At 35.2% G+C, this 19,696-nt stretch overlaps 1 protein-coding gene across 1 annotated transcript in view; it reads right to left on the reverse strand.

The window, feature by feature from the left end:
- LOC111047219 (trace amine-associated receptor 8c) overlaps positions 1–9,322 on the reverse strand; it is a 52,481-nt gene extending 43,159 nt beyond the window's left edge. Inside the window, exons 1-2 of the mRNA XM_039426902.1 lie at positions 8,656–9,322; positions 1,223–1,348 (exon numbers count right to left, since the gene is read on the reverse strand). Of these exons, the coding sequence (XP_039282836.1) occupies positions 1,223–1,348; positions 8,656–8,913 (384 nt within the window). The 5' untranslated portion in view covers positions 8,914–9,322. The remainder of the gene's footprint in view (positions 1–1,222; positions 1,349–8,655) is intronic.
- Positions 9,323–19,696: the final 10,374 nt, after the last annotated feature.

Here is a 19,696-nt window from a genome sequence, read left to right on the forward strand (position 1 = left end):
ACTCATTTTATTTTCTACAGTGGCATTTATAAATTCTAGTATATCGTTCATGTTCACAGTACATCTCCTTGATATCCCAAAAATATCCTAGATATTTGGAAGATGAAAATTATCTTTTCGAAATTTAAATTCACTATTCGAGAAAATCATAGTTATATTGGGAAAGAGGACTGCAGAGACTTATCATGTGATCCGCTTCTATGTGAAAATACAGCTTTCCAAAAATGAAATTCCATTATGAATATTACCTTTGAGTGACGCAGCCCATCACCACTACGGTAGTGTTTTTCAGCTAACCAATCTCCTTTTTACGAAAATCTCATTCATTACTCGTACATAATCCCCTATCAGCATCCATTATCCACACAATTTGTTCTCAATTACAATCTCTCCAATTCCAATAAACCTCATCAATCTCATTTGAGTATTTAGTCTCCAGTATAAGCCAAAGTATTTATAAAAAAACAGGGATCAAAACGTTTTGGTATTGGAGCTAACTTTATAATCGGTTCATTTTGATTGGAAATTGGATTGATATTCAATTATAAGGAGCATGATGGAGTGTTTTCAAAACTCTTCCAATTCAATGATTTTCCTATAGAATCAGCTATGAGAACGTTCTTACTTGAAATAATATTGTATCAAGCGCCCCCTGAATATTTTTTAGGAATTTAGGATTATTGATAGAAATTGTGCAAACAAAATTCAATCCTGTGTGCTATTTTCTTTGAATGGCATTAGTTGAGGAGAAAACACTTATTAGAACCAAACTTTCTAAGGGTGCTATTCACAATTCATATTGAGTCGATTCCTTTTTAAACTTTTTTTGCCAATCCAGTAGCAAGAAGTGCAGAGAAGGTTGCTAATCATTCGATTCCAAGATATTATCGATTCAATAAGAATATGCAGTCATGTAATGCTTTCAAATCCTCAACTCACTTTAAAATTGTTCATGTCATCTGAGAAAATATTATTCTATGATTATAATGTGGAAAATATCATATATTACTCACGAAGCTTCTTTAATTCGATGTAATGTTTGTATCATCTAGGGAAGATTTTGTAGTCATTGTTTAGTAATAGGTTGGCTGCCACCATAGTGATTTTCTTGGAAAATGACCAACAACTGGTTCATGGGTCATCATTTAGAGAGGGTTTATTTTTTGGAACCTATGAATAAGAAATATATTATTAATATTATTATTGATATTGTTGATTGTACCTGTATTTGACAGACGATGTCACTGAAGGGCCAGCACTGATAAATAGCTGGCAATACGCCAAACGGTGTCACCAATAAGCCGATAGCGAGGTCATTACTGGCAAGTGAAGTGAGCAAATATCGTGGCTGTAAAAGAGAGAATATGATCAGGTAAATCAAGGCGGTATTTAAATAGGTCATACAAGAAACATAATTGTCAATCAAATAATGATTATCACAGATAACTCTTTTGTAACACAGATAACACTGTTAACACATATAACAGATAACACCTAAGTCAAATAGAACCAAAATGGTTATTATTTGTTTCGTTATAGATTTCAAAACTTGCAATTCGATACCTGTTCACTTGATATGAAGCCGTATGAGAATTTCCCACATCAAACCAATCAGTTTTCAACATTTCATAATGTAGCATCCAGAATATAACGTAATATATAACATCTACATATAGTAGATGTAGAAGGCATTGTAGATTGCAGATTGTAGGTTATAGATTGTACATTGTAGATTGTAGATTATAGTGAGTATTGGTGGAGAAACTAAACAAGTTCAAAGTCGATTACGGTAATTATTTCACAACGTTGGTGGAGCATGAAGTTTCCATCAGCATATCAATAGCGTTCAAATGCTGCTTTGGAGTGTTGTTTCTAGTTTCTAGTGTTGTAATCACTCTGAGAAGATTTCGTGATTCCTGTTTATAGTTTTGTGCAGCACATCAAATCGTTACAATTTAGTCCAATCACTCAACATTCCTAACCGATTAATGATGACAGATATCATAATGTGCCCAACATGATACAATATCTGGGCATCATACATGTGACTACGAAGCTTGTTATCAGGTTGATTCCACTGTTATCGAATACCAGGTATTATTCGATTGTTATCATTGATTAAAAACAGATTTACAGGAGTATTGGAATCCCCCTGTACTCCGACTGAGAATTTTTCCGAAAACACTTGACGTACATTGATTCTGAATTGGATCGATTTGGATAATTATAAATTAATGGGCTTCTCTTTCAAATTTGAAATACAGATAATCACATAATCACTGATCGCATCAATATAAATAATCAAAATCCTAAATTCCAGCCTATTTATTAGTACTGTATCATAGGCAGGTAACTGGTGCTTATTTACATAATTTGTGATCATTTACTTGTCACTACTCATTTTTCTCTCTGTTATGACTTTTTTCTCTTTTCTCTTCCACATTCGATATCTGATTCGTACTACTTGACGTTCATAAACACAATCAATATCCACAATATGTTATGAGTTTTGCATTCCATAATAATATTGTTAATATCTGAAGACAATATTCATGCAAGCTTCAAACTGTTGCTCTTTATTTGATGGCCAGTATGTAGATAGAACTTTCTTACAACCTTCTCAAACATTAGGTAACATTTAACTGTAATATTGAATCTATCAATGTAGCAAATGAATTGAATGTCTCCTACCAACCAGAAATGCGTGACAAAATTCATAGCCAATATTCCGGCTAATTGAATGCGAAATTTATGAGTGGATAGATTGCGTTGGCTCACCACTCTACCGGCTCCCATAAACACTAGTTTATAGCGTACGGCACATTGCGGTTTCTAGACTTGGCCCAGGATTGGAATATGAATCCCATTGTATGTTTGTACCATGCAGATATTTCTGTATTCATTAAAACATTAATAAATCCACGAGACAATGCTATAACATGCATGAGATTACTTCTCGAGAAGTCAAGAATAGAATCGGGTAGTTTTTGAAGGATTCTGTGAACATGATAATATGCAAGCAGTATTTTTGAATCATTAGTGAATGTTTAATCGTTTGTTCATTTTCTCATTTGTCGAGAATACTTCATACATGAGTTCAAATCTTGAACTTACTTTGATACTTTTATATTAATACTTTATAAGCTTACATTTTATATACTGGCTTTAATTAACCAGGATTCCATAAAAGAATAATAAGTTATTAGAGAATAACCTCACTACCCTGTATCTACTTTCATGAGCAGTTTTCTTGAAAAAAAAACGAAAAACGCTACCAACGTACAGGAATTATGAGTCATAACTTTTCTCTTGATAGCGAAGTAAATTTGGAAGCTGGCGGCTACAACAATCACATCGTGTCAGGTATATGATGAAGAAGTTTAATAAGCTTTTACCACAAAAAGTTGAATGTGCACTTTTATAAGCCACCCTGGCTCTGTTGTGTTTTTGAACGTGTAGACTTTAGCATAAAACATGCGCGGGGTGAGTTTGGAGAAGCATAAATCTATAGAACAAGATAATACAATTCAATGGATGTTTTTCTTTTTCATTGATGAGGCTCACTTTCTCAATTACAAATTTTCTTCATCGAATTTAAAAAACCTCCGTGAAACAATCTTTCATATTTTTCAGTTCAACTATTAAAATATTGTTTATAACAAGGAAGAAGTTTTATTTGTATAATTTGAAGTAATCTCATCACCTTTTCAATTCAACTTTTAAAATACGTTTTTCTGAGAAAGTCATTCAAATGAACGGATGCGAACAATAATGTTCAATATTGAATGAATGAGAAATTCTCATAAGCTTCTCTCGAATTCAGAAACTCATTGAGCCGGGAAAGATGCCAATCAACTGAAGCTAATATTTATTTCTTTTTTCATATTAGAACCCTCGTTGAGGATCAAAGTCAGAAAAAATTTACTTTGGGAATCATGAGTCTTCTTTTTTCCCAGTATCCTTTCGAAAGTATCCTAATCTTTCTCTTGTGAGTCAGAATTCCATAAAAATAGTCTCTCAATTTCAAGGCGTATTCCAAAAACCAGTTCATTGCAAATTGTTACTACGTTCTTCCACAGTTTTTTCACTCATCAGTCCAAAGGTTTTCCTGAATCATTAATATGTTCTCTCATCCATTTTATGACATCTTTCTGTTTTCTTCTGAACTTATTTTCCACGAATTTCTTCCATTGAATCACATTGAATGTTAACTCTCTGATCTCGTCACAAACGCGCTCTAATTCCATGAAAATTGTCAGGAAAACGACTCGACTACCTGGAACTGTCACACGGGTATAAGTCTGGTACGAACGGATAAATATGATATTTGGCTGTTTTTTTGGATGGATTATCAAAATACGTATTACAGTATACAGTGCTATCAATGAAATCACGTGTCAGCCCCCGAACAATCGCTTTGTAATCTTCAGTTTACATAGAATAACTAAAGCCAGTGATTAATGTATCTTAATGTTTACGTCCATTTCAAGGGGACATTTATAAGAATGAATTCATGAACTTGTTTGGAAACTTGATATAATATTACATCATTATAGTTTGAAGCATTTCTTATTTGATAGTTCTGTTATTCTATCCTGAATTCTCATTCGTGTCACTTATAATTATTTTATTAGAGGGCTAAGTGTAAGAGGGGGCCGGCTGCGCCTTAACTCCACCCTCCTAGGTGTTGATTAAAGGCTGCTAATCAATGAATCAATCGTGTCTCTCAATTGTGAGCCAGTTCACTAATACTTACTCTCACATACAGGGTTGGTGAAAAGTCCAAGAACGGCTTAATATCTCATACACAAAGGTAATTCTACGGTGGGTGTGATTGGGGATCCTACTCAAATTGAAAAAACCACTTTACAATGACTTTAAAATTCTGGTCCGCCATATTGAATGCAACTTCATTTTTTTAAAAAGGAAGGTGATCGTGCAATACATGATTTCGATAGGGAATTTCAAGAGAAAATGAATGGTGAAAACCACATATTGATATCTCAAACCTTTTCGAAGATATTCACATTATTAATCAATACTCTTTTCAAAGCAGAAAAGAGAGAAAAAAGTCTGCGAACGGCTTAGTATCTCATAAAAAGAAATGATTCCAAGGTGAGTGTGATTGGGTATGTTACTCGAATTGAAAATAATACTACGGAATTTCAAGGAAAAATGAATGGCGGAAACCGCACATCGTTATCTCAAACCGTTAAGAAGATATTCACATTATCAATCAGTACCATGCAAATCAGAAATGAAATATACACGAGTGGTATTGATTAATAATGTGAATATCTTCTAAACGGTTTGAGATATCGATGTGCGGTTTTTGCCATTCATTTTTTCTTGAAATTCCTTATCAAAATCATGTATCGCATGACCACCTTCCTATTCAAAAAAATAAAGTTGCATTCAAAATGGCGGATCCAAGATGGCGGACCAAGTCATAGAAAAGTAGTATTTTCAATTCGAGTAACATCCCCAATCACATCCACCTTGGAATTACCTCTTTTTATGAGATAATAAGCCGTTCGCAGACTTTTTTCTCTCTTTTCTGCTTTGAATAGTATTGATTAATAATGTGAATATCTTTGAAACGGTTTGAGATATCGATACGCGGTTTTCGCCAATCATTTTTTCTTGAAATTCCCAATCGAAATCATGTATTGCACCGTAAAATTACCTTTGTGTATGAGATATTGAGCCGTTCTCGGACTTTTCACCCACTCTGTATATTATACTCGTTCACTCACTATGTTCTCAACCAATCGATTCCGAGCTAGTTCCTGAAGCACAGCCTGAAATTGTTGTTATTGATGACGAAATTGGTTCTCGCAGCGAGTGATGTTCACAGTGACGTCATTGAAGTCAGCTGAATGACGAGATTTAGTGCTCCATAACACAGATACTTTAATGCCTTTATGGAGGCTCTTAATTATCTGTCAAGTCACGTTCTGTTGATATCAAGTGGATTCAATGCCTCTCAGAATATCAGTTGTCAAAGTCAAAGTGCATTTGTTAACATCACTCCTAAACCTGAAGGAGCTGTTTATTGAAGATTCAATCGATAATATACTAAAGAGGAGTTGGATATGAGAGCTACCAAGATTGAAGTACCCTGATTAAAGCTGATGGATTGATTGATGCTTTAGATTGAAGAACTCATTATAGTTTTTGTTCTTCAAAATTATTGGTACTTTTTGAATTTGATATGAGAATCATTATGAAGTGTAATAGGCTAGACTCTTCTAGCGGAATTTTGTTTCAGACGAAATTTCTTTCATAAGAAATTGGGGAATGGATTTACAATTGGATTGCCAATAATTGATATCTAAAACCTTTTTCAATTACTCCTGGAAAATGAATCTCAAAAGTGAAGTGGATCTATTTTGACTAATCATTTACTCTGATTACTGTGTAACGAGTAGTACCAGAAACTATTATATTATGTGCTTCATTCTTTTATTTCTATTGTCATCTCTCGCATCAGTATTATGGTTTGAAAGTTTTAAAAGTTATAGAATTTTCATTAAAACTGATTTGTTTTTCCTTATACAAAATTGAAAATTCCTATTAGGTCTCACTTAAAAAAAGGATTAAAAGCGTTAAAAGTATAATCGCAGTCTAGTCCGGAATCTTCTTATTTCATTCAGAATACGTCTCTTCTTTACATCGCTAAAATTGACCCATGATACCGCATCAGGCCATAGATTGTAGAACTGATTAAGATCAGCCCAAACACTATGCAGCCTGACACTATACTATTCATTCTCTGATTTGGTGTTCGGTATTCATAAACTTCCGAATTGGTGTAACATGTATAACATTGGGAATACATAATAAGAGTAGTTTATAATAGTTGCTCGTCAAAATCTGTGGAGTCGATTCAGTAAGGTGAAATGTACTAGTTCGATCTATGACCTGAATTCAATCAGCTCATTGAGAATACGCTTGAGATGCTGCCCATTCATAGTTTCACCTAGGCTCTATTGATTTGGCCAGCCAGATTGTAACTGTTGAGCTCATTGAATAAGGGTGGCACGTACAGTCGCGTAGGTCTAGATTAAATCATGTAAGATAGCATTGCTAGACAGCAGCAGTCTCCTGGTCCTGAAAGTGCGGTCTACCATCGTCGGCACGAACTCCCATAATCCAAAGTAATTAAATCAGTCCATTATTCTCGTGATTCACAAAAGCGTGCAGCGCATGGTTCGTTAGCAGGTGTGCAAGTTTTGTTTCCCCCCCCCTCGCCATCACACTACCCCCTCACATTACATCACCGTCCCCCACCCTCTTTTGAACCGCACAAGGGACAGATTGTTTGTGAAGAGACAAGTTAATTATTTTTATGAGAGGTAATCTGCTACATGCAAACTATAACCTGCAACTGATGGTCCCCTGAAAAGAGCACGTTTTTTCATGTACATAGTTGAAAAAAGAAATTGTTCATTCAGGCTCGACTGCACTTTGTATAGAGTTTATTAAATTTTCCATTTTTCTCCCTAACAAGAAAATTATGGTCAGTAGGCTTGATTGAAATTATGTCATAGTATAACAGTGCTGAATATATGTATTATGAGAGAATGAGAGCTTGAGTATGAATATCTATAGCTCAGATTTGAAGCAGATTGTGTTCGATTTTCAAATTAATCAGTTTAGTTTATAATGAATGAAAATGTTGATTTCTCATCTAGCTACTTTACTGGAAATATTCGAATAAAGTTTTTTATCCAATGAAACGAAGCTTCCAATAAAATATTGAGTGTGCTTGCGTATAATCTTCACATACTTATCGTATATATCGACTATCACACATATTGCGTATTTTCACATTTTATTCTCCCTAACATTCTATGATTATAGTAATAATTGCAATACATTCATCAATATAAGAATCTCAATCATTGGATAAATTATTATTACTTTTTCCTCTCAAACAGATTGAATCTTCCACCAATTTTCGTGCATCCAGTAGCCTATATTTTCCGAACAGCTTGCGCTCAAAATATATTTCTTGACTTATGAATGAAACACTTTTGTTAGATGTTGAGGAATCTTGCGCTGTAATAAGACAGAAACACTGCATTCTTCCTATTATCAAATATATAATATGGCTAATGAAATATAACAATAGAAATACGGCCACTGGTTAATCGAAGTAGAAATCACAATATTCCTAATCCCATTACCCACAGACAATTCAATTTATAGACATAAAATCCAGTAAACATTAAAATATTTCTACTTCCATTACCCACAGACAATTTTATTCATAGACATAATACATCAAACATTCATTTTATGAAAAAATAAAACTGCTTAAGTTATATTCCCAGGTATTATGTAAAAGTTTTTCATACAGTCATCTAAGCTCACCATTCAGAGAAATGATCCACTAGGGCCCATATGCACCACCTACAAGTAGGTTTGCATTTTTGTTACATAACTGGCTTAAACCAAAATCTGATTAATATTATTGTTTTAGCTAAGATGGTGAATGTGAGCATTTGGTTATTTTATTTTTAGCAGTTCGAATACTTCATATCGATTTTGAAGGAGATGGTGAGATTGTGAATATTAAGACTCATGATTCTTTGTTTATCTTATTTTCAGCTGCTCTTACACTTCATATTGATTTTGATGGACTCTCACCTGCGAATGTATGTATTTGGAGTAGCGCCTTGTGTTGATAACTACGATGAGCAAGAGGTTGGCAGCCAGGATGCCGATTGACAGCGCCAGGATGAAGATGGCCTGAGCGACGCCTCCGAAGCTGATTGGCGGCCCGACGGAGCCGTAGCGCGGATGCGAACAGCTCACGTTCTGCAGGGAGGGCGCCACCAGCAGGGTGCTTTTGCTTCCCATCGTACGCATCATCGAGCCCCAGTTGTTCTCTGTTTCGCTTATCATGTGCAAAAAGTCTGGGAAAGAGTGGTCACTATCGATAAATTGACCGAATCCTCTTCAGTAACGCTAAAGCAAGAGTTTCATCATCTTCCTGATACTTGACATGGGTTCAAAAAACTCGATAATCATCGATGGTTTGTAAATGCAGGAGCTTGAATTTTTATCAATAGGAGAAATTGGAATATTCTGAATGTTTCTAATCTAATTTTTCACTATTTTGTGCAAAATTGCTCACTTTTGCAGTTAATTGGGCGTTAATGTAAATTTTATACCTATCTAGATCATGACTCGAGTTTAAAATGCTGTAGATGATTGTGTGTTATCACGGATATTTCTGATATTCCGCTCCCAAACTTTGATGTAGCTAATCCATTACAGTTTCCTTGGGCTGATGCAGTTGTTCAGAAGCTACCTGGAACAATAGGGAATTTTCATGTAATTAATATTATTCTATATCATTGTTTTTTGTTCTTTTGTAAACATATTAATGGAAATAATTTTTTCCCATAAACATTTCTAGAATTGAAAAAAGCTAGAATAATAGGAGCAGGAGTTTCAATTTTTTTGCAAACAACAGAAGAAATTAAAACTCCCACTAGACAAAGAAATGTGTAACTTTTCCGTACTGAGGTGACGAATGATATTGTGGAAATGATAATGTTCATTCACCACCTTGACACAATATCAAGTTGTACGTTTATTCAATTCATAATATTGTTCTTCTCAAAATTTTGTATTCAATAAGATGACTTGAAGTTAGGGAGTACTAGGATCAAGAAAACACTGATAAAATTGTTGAAGAGGAAAATAATATTTTAAGGTTAGAACATTAAATAATTAGCGAACATCAATCAGCACTTATAATCAAAATCTGATCTATTCATTCCAGCCTGAAAACTCATAACCAATAGTCAATAATATAATATACCCAATTTGATGATTAATATCACAGTTGAATAGTATTTGTGAAGTGAATCTGTATTCAATTCTAAAGTGGAATTTGTGAATGTCTATGTAGTGAAATTATACAACTTGTTTCTTTTATGAGGCTACCGGTACTAATGTATATTATTATCAATTGAATTCGGCTTAGAGCTTGGCTGGGATTAAGACCTTATGATCTTATATTCAGAAAGTGAAGTTTTGAAGTTTGAAGTTACCAACCCACACTATAAGTTTTAATGGTTTGTTCACCGTGTTTCCCCAAACATCGGAAATATTTGTTCACTAGACGAAGTGGGTCAACTTCAAGGTTCCCCCCTCGCGTAAGTCATACAATAATAACATTAATACATCATTCCAGGGATGACCAAAGGGAGGAGTGTAGAGTGCAATGAACTCTTGTGGGGGGGGGGGGCTATGATGAGGTATGGTACTCAAAATCAAATCTTTTTGAGTCCCAAAAAATGGTTAGCTTTGTTTAGAATAACTACTGACAACATTTTTAGGGTATCTAATCCAAAGCTGGCACCCCTACATGATTCAATACCAAAATCAAGCAATAACACATTCTGTAATGGTTGTCGAATTTAAAAAAATCAGCATTTGGATAGATTTTCAAAATTGAATTTTAATTTCCTGTTATAATAATCCTCATCAATAAGTTTTCCTCGAGGTCATGGAGAATTCTTTGTCAAACCCGAATCCTTCCTGATAGGATGATGATGGCCGTGAAGTTTCTCTCTAAGTAATGAAACCGTTCGTTTTTGCTCGAATGGTAAACAACCATCGAACTCACTCTTAATAGTCCACGCTCTTCATTCAGCAATGCATGCGTTCTCCAGGAGAAAGAAGCCTGATTAATTCCACATCATGAACAGATTGAATTTCTTTGGAGAGTATAGAGCTGCCCAGCCGTGAGACCGTTCTGGACGAGAAGCGAGCGGTTGATTGATCGACTTGTTCGCAGCTCTGTTTGTTCTGGGCGAGCGGCGACGTCGCTTAGCAGTCAAGTGGACTTGTCAAAGTAGGCAAACATCCAACCAAAATGAACAGCGATACCTTGATTATATGATTTTTGCCTTTCCTTACAATCTAATATTTCACGGTTCCGGATATTTCTTTACACGATCATACCGATGTGCTCGTGAGCAATCGAGATAGGTCGACATTCAGTAAGTCATTGTATGTTGATAATAATATCCGTATGGCTTTTATTGGCGGGGAGTTCCTGACGAAAGTTCAACCTCACTTGAATGTATCATTTAAGCCATCAATTGGCCTGACGACTGTATGTTTAAGTCAGTAGTTGTCAAAAACCTATTTCAAACAACAATATTGAATTGAGAAACGCTCCTGCGTATGAAAGCTACCACATTGTAAGATTGCATTAACTATTCAACTCACTGATCAACTAATTCGGTATTGAATGTAGGGTTATTGGTATTCGGGAAATTGACTATATATGACATTCTATGTTTCTATCCCCGATTCCCAGTGTTCTCAGAATAGAAAGCAATCATTGTTCACCTAGTATGCTTTCATCTTATAAGAACTTCCCTCATTGCAGCATTCCATTGCTAAAAGGAGCATATTGCTACACAATAAAGTCACTGTGTTTTGTTCCTCTTCCCACATTCATAGTGGCTTCAAAGACGGGTAAGAAAAATAATTTAAATCATTGAAACAAATTTAATCTATTTATGTACAATGCTCTATAAAACCTCGAGTGAGACAAGTATTATTGTAAATGATATTATAGAAGTAGCTTAGTCAAATAATTAGAGTTTGTAATAAGAGGATGCTCAGATGATAGCAGTTTCTATAGTCATTTGAGAAATTATATGACTATAGTATTTTAAGAAATGATCATGTTGGTAGGATATTGCTATATAGGAAGTGCTTGTTTGAATGATCTCATTTAGTTGACTTCCGAGGATGAATTCTAGTGAATTTCAAACAAGGAAGAGGTGGTGTCCTCATGACGTATAGCAGTTCATAGGAAGGCAATCAACAGGCATCCATCTAGCTGATGATGTTGTCTCTTGAGGAAAAATGATGTCGTAGACCGAGTGACGCAGAGATCTGTTGAGTGATGGCTTTCTTATTTTTTTCTTCTCACTCACTCAATGCTCGATCAATAGCTCAGAATGGTGACACGATTCCAACCAATATGATGCTTCACACTGAAGCTCGAACAAAGCCTGAATACTCTATTGTAACTTTTAATTTCCGATCAATCCATTTTACAACATGAATTTTCATAAATACTATTACAAAGTTTATCCAGATCGTTCTCCACTACCCGGTTCCCTATGCAGCTGATTATATGACGCTATAAATCAGAATTTATGAAGTTATAAATATAAGCTCATCATTTCACAGTTTCAAGACTTATCTTTATTACTGGGACATCCTGCAGTTTGTTCAAAGACAAGCTCACGGGATTGGGGTGAGGGGAGCCAAATTCGTGTTTATCAGTTCGAATCTTTCGCTTGGCAACTTTCCCCACTTCTCTCGATGGAGCACTTTCGCTCTTTAGTTCAGCCACATTTGGGATTGGGATACTCAAGTAGAAAGCCTCCAAAAATAAGGGAGGGTGAGTGTTGGGTTGAGGTGATCGATGAAGTTTAAAAAACTTGAGAAAATGGTGTGGTCTTGGAGCAAACTGTGAAGATTTATTTGTGTATCAGAGCATTGAATTCCTTATTATGATGCTGATTGAAACTCTTCAATTTTTATTGAAATATAAAATATCCAATGCAACTCTCGCTCAGGAGTCCCTATGTAGTCAATTTCTCATCTCAATACAAACTCATATATACTATTTATGAAAATCGTCGAATCACTTTACAGTTGTAACGTATGAAAACTTATCTCGATTATTGATTGAATATTAAAAACATTTAGAAAAATATTCAATTACAGTAGTTCAATATTCTGACTATAAGTTATAGAGTATGATCAATTAGTGGAAATAATGGCTTGTCCATGATTTATCGTCAGAATACGCCAAAATAAACGCAAGTGAGGTACAATGAATTGATCTATGCTGGAAAAAACTATTGTTCAAATATGAGAAACATTGAACCATCATTCAGATTATAGTAAATATTGGGAAGGGGATCGTTTTGGGCATGAGGCATGGGCTTGTTGGACTTTCCTTTTAGTATTGTGTTTATACATGATTGTGTTTGGAATGAAGAATTAACCTGATTGTATCAATTTATTCATTTTTTTTATTTTTCAGATTAGTCTCAAGTCAAAACTGCCACCGCACAAAAGAACAAACACTCCTACTGCAAGTCAAAATAGCACTGTTCGCGGAGAAGATGCTGCTCGAATCGACATCTAGATCAAAACCTGGTTCGAATGAATAATATCTTCGGCTGCCGCAGAGGAAGAACAAAAGAAGGGGCATCTGTTTACCTGTCGAAGAAAATCTGCTAAGCTAAGTAGTTTGGAGAGAGTGGGAAGGGCAGGATATGAAGGCAATAATGAATTAGGTCGTTGTTCTCCCTTCCCACCTGCTCTGACTGCAGTCTGCCTCATTTCCGTCTCTTGATGCTTTCTTAATACGAACTAAACTCTAAAGCTTTGAGAGATTCTGTGACTTCAGAGTAGCCCAAATGTTTACGCAGCTCTTCTCTGAATATTAGACACGCTGAGATAGCTACGGAAACGCTCAATCTGAAAGAGTTCAGGAAACCTTCATTCACAAGAAATGTGAGATGGAGTTTCCATTATAAGAACCAGATATTTCATGCTTCTGTAATCTATTCAGTAGTGAGTGTTTGCATAGTATTCGAGTGAAAGATTCAAATTTCAAGTGTGGAAGTGGCACATGTCCAAGAGCAAATAGATGCTTGAAACATTACTTACTTACTTTTCTTGTTCGTCACAATTACTGAACTGCATTAAGGGAGCAACGATCCCGCAGTATATGACACGTCAAAGTTTAATCTAATATCTACCATCCCTCCTATTTCAACACAACAGATCCCACATAACACACATCAATCAAACATTATTCAACAAGGAAGTCTGCTAACCTGTACGGACACAATACAATAAGGAATTCCCTGAGTTTTTTTGAACTCCTTCAAGCCATCAATTTCTCTTATGTGAGATGGGATTGAATTAAATATTTTCATTCCCATATAAAACGGGCCACTCTCCAGCAGGCTTAGTCTGTGATGTGGGTAAACAAAACCTCTAAATCTTGTATTATGGGGATGACTCACCTGGTTCTCCTCATATATTCGTCTATTTTTAAAAACGAAGATTGCTGAATCTAATATAAAAATAGCAGGAGCCGTCAGCAATCTCTTCTCTTTAAAATAAGGTCTGCAAGAGCGCATTGTATTTATCTTATAAATTAACCTAATGGCTTTCTTCTGCAGTATGAATATTCCATTATTCTCTGTACTTTATCCCCAAAAAATAACTCCATATCTCATAACTGACAAAAAATAAGTGTGATATACAAAAAGAACAGTTTTTTCACTCCCTTCTTTAGCCATTACTCTTAATGCAAACAAGGCTCTATTCAATTTACCAGTGACATGAGAAATATGTAGCTTCCATTTCGAATCACTCTCCACCATCAGACCCAAGAATGTCGTGGAATCAGAAGTTTCAACTCTACTTTGTGTATTCAAGTTTATTCCAAAACTTTTATAATCTCTACTAAAGGAAATTACTTTCGTTTTTTTTTTGTAGTTCAAACTACAAAATACATTCTGAACAAACCACGAATATAATTCAGCAAGACACCTCTCAGCCTCTCTTATCAAACATTCATTGTTCCTACTGGTGATTAAAGCTGTAGTGTCGTCCGCAAAAAGAGAGAGTTTGAAATTGACGTGACTTATTCACTTGCTTACGTTCCCTAGAGAAACTCCAATATATAGAATCAATTTGAGGTTCAGCTCTGAGACTAGTTTCATCATATTGCTGAATCACATTAAAACTTATGAGAAAAATCTTAAGCTGCGTACACATATTCGCGCTTCCAACCAGCACCTAGCACGCTCCTCCCTCGTACCGCCCTCGTATCACCATCGAACCACAGTCGCACCGCCCACGCACCCATCATGAACGTTATGGAAGATGTTAGATCTTCTCGCGTTCCCCGGTCGAACCACTGTTGCTCCCCGGTCGATCATCAATCGCTCTGCTGGAGTAACGTTCGGTTGCGGAGCAGAGCGAAAGTCTGTACGCACCTTGTAAAGTATTAAATTTGGGTAGATAAAAATTCCTAACAGAAACAGTAATAGGTCTGAAAATAAAGTAACTGGCTAATATCGCCAAATAGATAATAACTAAGATTAGATAGCATCAGCTTGTTCTGGCTAAATGGTACAAAAACCTAAAAAGGATTTGAAGGAATTTTATTGCTCATAAATAGATTATTATATAAAATATTTGAAGATTGAGGTTAGGTACATGTATTCACGGATCGGTGACCTAGAGATCGATCAAATCGAGAAACGTAGAATCTGACCAAAACCCCTTGGCAGAGCTTTATTGCAATCAATGGTGTGCAATGTGAAAAAACACCTGTTCACGTGGCTAATTATTAGGTAGCATGAAATTAATATTAATGTATAGAATATTAGCTAGCATGTAAAGAGCATAACCAATAAACCAAATAAAATAATTTAATGTATTCAGGAAATAAGAGGTACCAGGCGCATGAATACCGAATAAAATTTGCATGCACCAATAGTAAAATGGCAGTTAATAGGCGGCAATTGTAGGCCAATTCAAAAATATTTATATATATTCTATAAATGTTCGGAATCTATGTTGAATTGTTGTATAGTCTATGTTATCGATATGGCTCGAAGCAAAGAAATTATTAATCATACAATCTAAGCAATATTTTGGTATTTTTTGTAAGATCTATTTGAACCTAAATGGCGGAGGACTAAGATATTTAAATTTTATGCTAATTTGAAAGTCGGAAATAGGATCTGTAAAACTTGAGAAAGGAGAACCAGCACTCGCCAACCAAATGCCACCATAAGAGGACCCCAAATATTTTAGAGCGTAGTACCTTGATAATGATTTTGTAAAAGTTAAAGTTAAAGTAATTATTAAATTTCTTAAAAGACTTCGTGATGCTATTGTGAAGCAGAAGTCATTTTCATTTTTAATAAATTTATAACCCCTTGGAAGAGACGATTCCGGCTACCATATTCCCGGACCACATGGAGTTGGATCGACATCGGCGGCTTACAAGAAGATTTTCGACACGTGAGTGATTAATATGAATTAGTGATGGGCGCCCTAGTGCTTCGAATTAATCTAATGATCAAAGCTAGCTCGCCGAAAGGGTTTTTATTATAAATTAAGAAATTAATAAGAGTAATACTTGCGCAAGTAAAATTAGTATTAAAGGTATTTATTTGAAAGAAAAATATAGATCAATATTTCAGAAATTTCTATTAATCAAAGAAGTACAAAATCTAGGCTATTAAAACATATGCATATGATATTTAATTTTTGCAATATAATTTGCGATAGTTTGTTATAGCTCTAATTCACTAGATGAATGGCTCTACCTATTCCGTCAGGTGCCGAATCTTGCACCCTGAGATAAAAATATATATTCGATACAAAGAAATCTACTAAGTACTAGAGATTTTAATATATATATATTTGGATTATTAGTGGCTAATTTATCAAGCTGATCTTAAAGCACATATTTTTAATTGAATTGTCCAAGTCGACAAGTATTAGCAAGCGCATATCGCAGCTCATGCAAAAGAATGCATATGATTTTAAGATAAAGGCACATGGTAATGATTCGTGCCATAAATCTAGAATATAAATTTAGCCTGTGATATTTTATTGATTTCAATTATTGTTCTATTTTTATATTATATTTTTTATCGCTCTTTATATATTTCTTGCCTCGATTTATTTTTTGCATTATTTGTGTAATATATGTATGAAACGTTTATGGTGTGCAATTTATTTTTATTCCTCATCACTATTGTATAAGTATCATATTTATATATATTTATTTTTTATTGAATTACAAGAGTTATAGGAGAAGCCCATACCTAGCCTATCAAGATTTTTTAAGACTGAATACTATTAGAAAACCACGACCTAATTATATAATTATATCAAATCTCATGCTTTACCGACTGATGCCAAGCAGGAGGCTAATCGTTATTTAAATATAAAGAATAACGTGACATAAAACATGCCGTACCAACGTGGGACTGATGATGAGAGCCAAGCTCATTGAATAATTATTTGAAATTAAGTCAATAACCATATTGAAAATTATAGATAACTTATACGAGTTTTGAGGAAAACTGGCGAAGTGAAATTTGTATTACTTTTTGGGGAATCAATAGCTTTAAATAAGAGAAATTATATGTTTTAAAGAAAATTTTATATTATTAGTACTGTAAAAAATACATGTTTATAGAGAGAGATTATATTTTATAAGCCTAAACTGCTATTACTTTCTAGTCAAAAATATATTATGTGTTTAAGCCGGTTGGAAAATAAGTCACAGCCTGTAAACTAGCCAAGAATAAATTAAAACAAAACATTGGGGGCGCTAGAGCATTATAAAAAACTTAAGTATAAATACCTTGTTGTATGAGTATCCAAACACTTTACACATCACTGTTTCACTGTAAGTCCCGGTTTGTGTCTCTTTTTAAGCATTTTCGCTTATCATTTATCACTTTTTAATTAGCATTTATCATATTTGACATAATGAATCACACTCCCGCAAACTCTGAAGTTTCATATATGTACGGCGGTTGCACAGATCCCACTTTGTCGACTCCAAGCACATCAAACCCCACCACGGTAGATGCCAATACGCCACGAGAAAGGGAACCAGGAAGCGTCGGGTCGATAGTCTTCGATCCACAAGGTCTGCAACCTCTATCATCCACTCGAATCGACGCCGCTGACACACCATTGAATCAACGGATAGCAGAGATCAACTTTGAAGGGGGCGAGGAGCAGCCTGCAGAACCCGCATCGCCGGAGGCCGAGTCACACCTGAGCAAACAAAGTATATTTTCAATCACAGAGTTAGATCCGCTTCAAAAGGTAATAATGGAACAAACTAGCAGTACTTTCATATTATGTTACAAAAAACAATGGATAATATGATGCAGGAGATTAAAAAAGAGATTGCTACAGTAAAAGAGGAAATAACAAACAGTGGAACAGGGCATGAAAGAGACCGCAGGCGCTATAAAATCAGTAGAACAACGGTTGGATAATATTGAAACTAAAGTAGAGAATCATAGGGAAGAATTAAAAGCAATGATAACCCTACAAAAAGAAAGTCAGGATAAAGTTACGGCAGGATTATCGGAAAGGTTGGATACGGTTACATGTGAACTCAATGAAAGGATAGATAACCTAACCACACAAATCACTACACCCTTCAGGATATAACAAATAACATTAAGGCCGATTGCCACCAAGAAATCCACAAACAAATTACCGTTGCCAATCAAACATTAACAACTACAGTTGACAAAAATATTAACAGTATTAAAGAAATACAAAATAAACAGATTAATATGTCCACAAAAATGAACCAACTGCAAGGTAGCATCAATCAAATACTGAAACCTGTAAAGCTTTAAACGGAACTCTACTAATTCAAAAATCCACTCTGACTCAATTAAATCAAGAAATAAACGCAAATAAAATTACACATAATAGTCAATGGCAGATAACACAGGAAAAGATAACAGCATTAGAAAATCATATTCAACAACGACCTCAAGGGATTCAAACAGACAACCTCAACGTACATAGTATATTACAAGGACTGGAAAATTTGATAACACTGATCGCCATTTGCAACCTCAACCATTCATTGATCAGATAAAATTAGTACAAACTCTTGCACCTACCTCTTGGAATTTTTGGCGTCTTCGTTTGACTAGTTTATTGATTGGCGAACCCCTGATGTTCTTTCGGAGTAGAGCCCATGAATTTACATCATTGGATGAGTTTGTAGCTGTCTTCCTGGAACAGTATTGGAGCAGAAGTAAACAGTTGGACGTGCTAGCGGACATTATATCATGCGATTTCAACCCTAACTTAGACGGTGCATGTACCACTTTCGTCACTGCCCTACAGTTTAAAAATTCTCAATTGAGCGAGCCCATTAATGAATCGGCATTAGCAAGTATTATTTTAAAGAAGCTACCGTATCAAGTTAGAATGGCACTCGCCACACACCCATTACTGATTGCAAGCAGCTGATAAATCATTTATATGGCATACAGTCTGTGATGGCAATATCAAACCACCGTTCAGACCAGAGCGCACAAAATCAACATAACTCAAAATTTAGTCAGTATAACAGCCAAAATTATGAACCGGTATCATATGATCGCTACCGATCTGCTCCTCAATTTGAACGCCGCTATGAGCACAGGCAAAATGGTAACTGGAATAATGAAAAATTTCAAAATCGTACAACCAACCACTATGCCCAGCAGAGCAATCGTAAGAATCACTATGATGACCGTGATCGATTAAACTCAAATAATAATCACACACAAAACAATTACAACCGAAATTATAAACCGCCACCTCAACAAGTAAGTACAAATTATACATTAGCACATGCAATAGGATTGAATCAACAAAAAACCCGGAACCCAACACCCAACGACCCGCCACCAGATATACAGGAAACTACAGCTAATAAACCAGGACTATATGATACCCCCGATACAGCAAGCACACGCTCAAGTGAAACAAACCAAGAAAAGCAGGATATTTCAACATCATACACCACATTCAGAAATGATTTACCGGAGACTTTGTTAGAAGAAAC

The sequence above is a fragment of the Nilaparvata lugens genome, chromosome 4 (genome assembly GCF_014356525.2).
Source record: "Nilaparvata lugens isolate BPH chromosome 4, ASM1435652v1, whole genome shotgun sequence".
Taxonomy (NCBI): Eukaryota; Metazoa; Arthropoda; class Insecta; order Hemiptera; family Delphacidae; genus Nilaparvata; species Nilaparvata lugens.